Source organism: Halyomorpha halys, unplaced genomic scaffold, assembly GCF_000696795.3.
Source record: "Halyomorpha halys isolate HHAL.00 unplaced genomic scaffold, Hhal_1.1 Scaffold10.1, whole genome shotgun sequence".
NCBI classification, from domain to species: domain Eukaryota; kingdom Metazoa; phylum Arthropoda; class Insecta; order Hemiptera; family Pentatomidae; genus Halyomorpha; species Halyomorpha halys.
In genome coordinates this window covers 1173956-1180093 of record NW_027107501.1, presented here as the reverse complement: position 1 = coordinate 1180093, position 6138 = coordinate 1173956, and the positions used below count along the sequence as shown (strand labels likewise).

Here is a 6138-nt window from a genome sequence, read left to right as displayed (position 1 = left end):
TAATAAGTATTTTATTTTTTAAGGAAGCGATGAAGTATGGTGCTCCTGAAATGAGCATATATCAAAGTAAAGAAGAATTCATTAAAAGTTTAAAACACCTAACTTCAGCTGTTTCTTATAATACGGGAATGATGTGGAAAGATAAAGTAGTGAAATTGGGAGGTGAAGCTGATATGGAAACAGAAGAAACTGATGGTAAGCTTTCATTTTAAACTAACATAATTTTATTTTATTATAATTAATATGAACATTGACTTACAAAATAAAAACCTAAACTTTCTGTTTTAATTTTACATCAACCATTCCCTGATCCCAATTATGTATAATCTTAAGTGGTGTGGGTATAGATCAATATTAGCAGTTGAAAAGGCACAGGGAAGAGAATATTTCTTTTCTCAGAATTAAAGATTACTTATAGTCCATCCCATGAGATGAGAGAAATCTTGTTAACAAGAAAGCATGAACTGCGGGTTAGAGTAATATTCTCTCTTTGGCCGGGCTCGACAGGTAGGTTTGTGTGGTATTTTCACTTTGATAGGGATCTACGCCTGTGCCAGCACCAAACAAGGCAAAACCTGTTACACCTCTTCGAAGAGGGAATGGTACTTGACATACAGTTCACTTTTTCTTGTTTACCCAATTTCTCTTGGTTGGATTAATTCAATAATCATTTATCTAAAATTTACCCTCTCCTTACAACCTTCAATTAATTTCATGTTAGGTTGTTAATGAATTGGAAAACAGATAGAAAGAGTAATTCAAATTTAGTTCAGTGTAAAACCAAATAAACAGTTGATTTTATTTTAATTTAAATTACCTTCTGACAGGAATAATGGGTCAACACATCAGTTTGAATAGTTATAAAATTTCCCTGGAATTCAAACTTAAAATTATTTCGATTGAGGAGTTGACACAAGACCTCTATTTTTGGGTTGTCCCATTCTTCCTTCTGAAAGGCAAAATATTTAAGAATAAATTGATTATGATTTTTAGATTATATCGAATAAAAAATCAATTAAATAAAATTATACATATCTTAAAATTTATCCTCTAATGAGTTTTATTTTTTTAGATATTCATCTACTACCTGATGATAATAAGTGTGCTTTTATCCCTCCTTTACCAGATGAATGTCAACCTCCTCCTCCACCACCTGGAGATGATGATTTTGAAAATTCGGTAAGTTATCTAGGAAGAAATTTATTTTATTTTTTCATATGATGTATGAGATAATCAATTATTCTCAGGTGTTGATGTCCTATGAAGTTTATGCTTTTAGATAAAAATAAACAAATATTTATTTGAAACATCCTATCTCCTCTTACGGGATAAATAAACGACTTAAGAAACAACCTTTTAAAGAACATAACCCCCTCTATGTAGCTTATTACCCCAAATTTGCCATTTTTGTTAATTGTGATTGATGTTTTAAAATACCTTCCCACTTCAGTCTTATTTTGTTGTCTATTGTTTGTACTACTATTTAGTCTGATATTGTTTCAAATTTGATCTATTAACAATCAACTTACATATTAGAGCTAGTGCATGCATGATTCAATTAAAAGAATCCAAAGTAGGCAGAGGGAAGAGAATATTTATTTTCTCAGAATTAAAGATTACTTATAGTCCATCCCATGAGATGAGAGAAATCTTGTTAACAAGAAAGCATGAACTGCGACTAAATTTCAAATGAAAAAAAAAATTCAAATGGTTTGCTTCTGACTAGGCAACGGACTTAAGTTGTTTAGAGAGGGAATGGTTTAGTACACTGCTGGTCTAAGCTCATTCGTTTATTGAACTGCTAAACCTGTATTCTACTTTAGCAAATTTTATATCAGCATAAAAAGCTTCTAATTTCAAGAAATTTTTTTCTATTTTGAAGGTTTAATTTAGTAACACATTACATATTCAAGAGAAAAAATTGAGTTTACATGTTTTTACATAATTTATTGAAATTAGAATCTTTCCATGTTAACTATTAAATTTGCTGAATTCAAAAATGTGAGTTTTGCAGTCAGACTCTTCAAGTTGTTTCCCTCTGTTAACTGATTATGATTTTTTTTGTTTGAAAAAAGTATAAAATTTTAAATTTTTCTATTAAAAATATTGGCATAGTACTTATTTATTCTACTTTTGTTTGGAAAATTCATTAGTTTCAAAACTTAAAAAAAATATAATAATGTATTAAATAAATAAGTAACCACTAGTGGACCTTGGGCATTCTCTCCTGTCACACATTTTCTTCTTTATTCATTTTTGAGTAGGCTATAATATTTCTTTGCAGAATCAATTCAGGTATTTATTCATTTCAGAACAAGTCCCAAGGATGGCATTAGTATCTCATTTTCACAAAAATTGATGTTGATTTTTTTTCCTCCTGGCCGCCAAGAAAAAAATATATATATGTAATAAATATTTACTGTGTATTTATAATCCTTCAATTCTTATAATGTTTAAATTAATTTTTCTGTCACCTTTGATTATTTAATGTATTATGAGGTTTATTTCGAATACTTAATAATGTCCTTTATTTACTAAATTTTTCCCATCTTTTTAGACTGAAGGGCCTGACAGTGAAAAAGCTGATGTTTCAACCAGCGATGAAAAATCTTCAGTTAAAGATGACTCCCTAAGCCTGCTCAATGCGTCAATGGACACTCCTGGAAGTACCCACGGAAAGATTAAGTTTATAGATTATGGAACCCCTGTTCTGAAAATTCATTCACCATACAGTAAATTGCCTCCACCTGAAGCATTCAAGAAGGATATTAGTGATGTTATTAATTTTGAAAATCTCCCTGATAGTACAGGCGCTTATGAAAAATTAAAAGGTGTTTTAAAATCTGCAAGAACAAAAATGTCTTTAATTAGGGAAAATAAAATGAATAACTCTATTTAAGTAAAACTGTATAAATGTTTAATTTTTTATATATATATTTTTTTTAAGGTTATGTAAATATGTAAATAGAATTTTTCCTGCCAATTTTGCTGTGGTATAGTAGGCCTACAATATAGCTGTTTACATTTAAATATAATTACTTTACATTACGTCTAGTTTTGATTTAACATTTGTCATAAACATGTGGTTTACTGTTGCTGCAAACAATGTTTCATATTGTTTCTTGGTCATTGTTCATTTTCTTAAAAAACTATCAAGACCCTTCTTCCCTATGTAGTTATAAAACACATTCTCTATTGAGGTTCACTCATATTTTATAAGTGTAATTTCCAAAATTTACATTTTACAACCAGATATTATTAGATTTACTTGTCTTTAATTAATTTATTTTTGTAAGTAGTGAAATTTGTTATTTATGTGTAATTTTTATAATTAAATATTTCATTTCTAATGTGTAATCTGCTGAATTACACTTTTGAACTGAAAAACAGATGTTAACATCTTAAAAAAAGAAATATTAAAGAAACGCATTGGTATCTATTTATTGCTATCTCTCTAGTCTCATTTTAGTTCCTGTGGCCTCATTAATTGTTGAAGATGAAATTTATTTTTATGTTAATAAAAATAAAGGTAATAAGGCTCTAGATTTGATCCATATCATTTGGTAAAAGCCAATATTTAAAAGAATTTTTGTATTCATCAACAGATACTTACTTATTTATAGGAAGTTAAATTATTTTCCAGGTTTATTTATTTTCAAAAAATTAAAATAATAGATTCATTGAATTTTTTTATTTAAAAATTTTCAATTTCAGTTATTTTTTTAAATTTTGTTTGTCCAACTTTAAAATGTAAATGTTTGATGATTAGGGGTCTGTCAGTGGAAAATACAAATAAATAGAAGTTATTTTATTAGTGTTAACGTTTCGGCCAGAATTTCAGACCTTTATCAGTGGAGAGCCAAGTACAAAATAATATTAAAAAACCATAACGAATGAATAATAAAAAATGTAACAAGAAAATAAGTCATAATATATTTATTAATAAAATAAATTACATAAGTATAAGTTATATAAGCAGTATGGGAGGGAAATGTATTTTATAAGCATAATTTGAAGCAAAATATTAGAAGATAAAAACCTGCATGAAAAATTAATAATATTAAAATTATGATGAGAGGAACAAAAAATTTATAAATTTTAATAGAAAAATATTTGTTTCTCTGATTTTTACAATTGTGATGGTACTCAATTCCCATACTGTTTTTATTATTGTAGGCAGATAGTCTGAGTGCTGACAAACAAAAAAGTAACCAACTTTTTGCCTCACTTTTCAGGGCTGAGTCTTCGATATTACAGAGTGAAATGTTGGATACTCATAGTTTTTCTCTATTGTGCATTTCTTGGCCGTCACTTAGACCATCTTCTTGCAATCTTTTACATACAGTCTACTATTTATTCTCCAGTTTTATCTTATGTTTTACCTCTTGTTATACTTCACTATTCATTTTCTTCCCATACTATTTATGTATCATTATTACTGTTTTTGTTTTGTATTCAATATGGTTGTTATCTTGTTTTGTACTCGACCCTGATGAAGTTCTGGCTGAAATGGCACTAATAAAATTAGTTTTACTTATTTGTGTTTACCAGTGATTGCCTCAATTTATTAAATTAAGTATCTCTTATACTCATCTATTTCCATTAATTCATACTATAATAAATAAACTATTAGTTTATGGATATCTGAAGTACAAAACAAAACATTTATACTGTTATTTTTTTAAATAATGAGAGAATAATGGATTGGTGGTAGTGCTTGATCTTTGTAGACTGGCCTTCCTCAATGGTCAATTTTAACTTTAAATTTTGCATACAAAAGAATTAGCAAGGATTGAGCTTTATCACTATTAAAGATCTCACTATCATTGCCATATTGTCTAGTTATTTTTTTTTACTATACTGCATCTTCAATAGTGTAGGCCAATAATACTTAATGAAATGTATGATATAATTTTGTAAAGGTAAATTAAAACTTATGCTATTTAATAATAAACAAATGATATATAATTTTTATGTATCATATAACTTCTGCTTTTTAGTAATGAAAAATAAAGCGGATATCTGATGATTTACGTATATGTATTCGAAAAGATAAATTAAAATATATATTTTGGAAATATTACCGATCTTGTGCTGCTCAGTTATGAAAATAATGAATAAACAAAAGAATATATAGACTGGAGGAGGTATTAAGTACCTTACGCTTACGTGTATAAAGATTAAGGATAAAAACAAAAAAAAAAAATAGTGGAGAAGATATGAGAAATAATATGATAAGAGAAATAAACAAAAAATTATTTCTTCGTACCGACGTTTCGACCTGAGTTTCAGGTCTTCATCAGGGCTAGATAACAACCATCATTCAGAGAAATAAACTATCATTATTTTGTTTCTCTGAATGATGGTTGTTATCTATTTTTGTTATATAGCCCTGACGAAGACCTGAAACGTCGGCACGAAGAAATAATTTTTTGTTTATTTTTTATTATTAGCCACCCCATCCCCTCTCCTCCGACCATTTTCACTTAGTAATCTATGGTCAACTATCTACACCTCATTCAAAATATTAAACGTATCTAGTTAATGTATAATGTGATAAACAAGAGTTTGCTTATTCATATATCACATACATATTTGGAGAGAATACGTGGAAAATGCATGTAGGAAAGGGAAAAGGGTTACAGTTATTGTTTCATCCAGGTAAATTTGTTCCACCGCTTCTAGGTATTTATTTTGTTTGGAAGGAGCATCAGGGGTAAAGATCGTAAGGCGCATGATCGTTAGAAAATGAGAAGCGTTACACTTTTTCGTCTGATACAGGACAATTTGCTCTATATCACTTAAAATGTTGGCTTTCCTGCAGTATATAATACGCCTATATTACAACGTCTATTTATGGGAACGTTTCTTTAACCTGGAAACATATTTTCTTCTTATTTTCATTAGTTAATTATAAAATCCTTTCATAGCTAATGTTTATCCATTTTTCATTACTAATAAAAATGTGAGATGACTAATTAAGTATTTCATTTCTATCAGGTACTGACATGACTTAAAAATATTGCCCGAAAAGCCTTTCGGGCAATATGATCTTTCGAAGACGATCTTTCTGAGGAGTTCAAGAGGGATGCTGGTGTATGGTAGGTGGATTCACAGACTTGTCTGTTGTTTAACTTC

General features: G+C 28.6%; 1 protein-coding gene across 1 annotated transcript in view; it reads left to right on the top strand.

Annotated features, from left to right (window-relative positions):
- The window catches only part of LOC106678408 (zinc finger CCHC domain-containing protein 8 homolog), a 7169-nt gene extending 2632 nt beyond the window's left edge, over nt 1–4537 (top strand). The window contains exons 5-7 of the mRNA XM_014416897.3: nt 24–195; nt 1073–1179; nt 2558–4537. Of these exons, the coding sequence (XP_014272383.1) occupies nt 24–195; nt 1073–1179; nt 2558–2899 (621 nt within the window). The 3' untranslated portion in view covers nt 2900–4537. The remainder of the gene's footprint in view (nt 1–23; nt 196–1072; nt 1180–2557) is intronic.
- Nucleotides 4538–6138: the final 1601 nt, after the last annotated feature.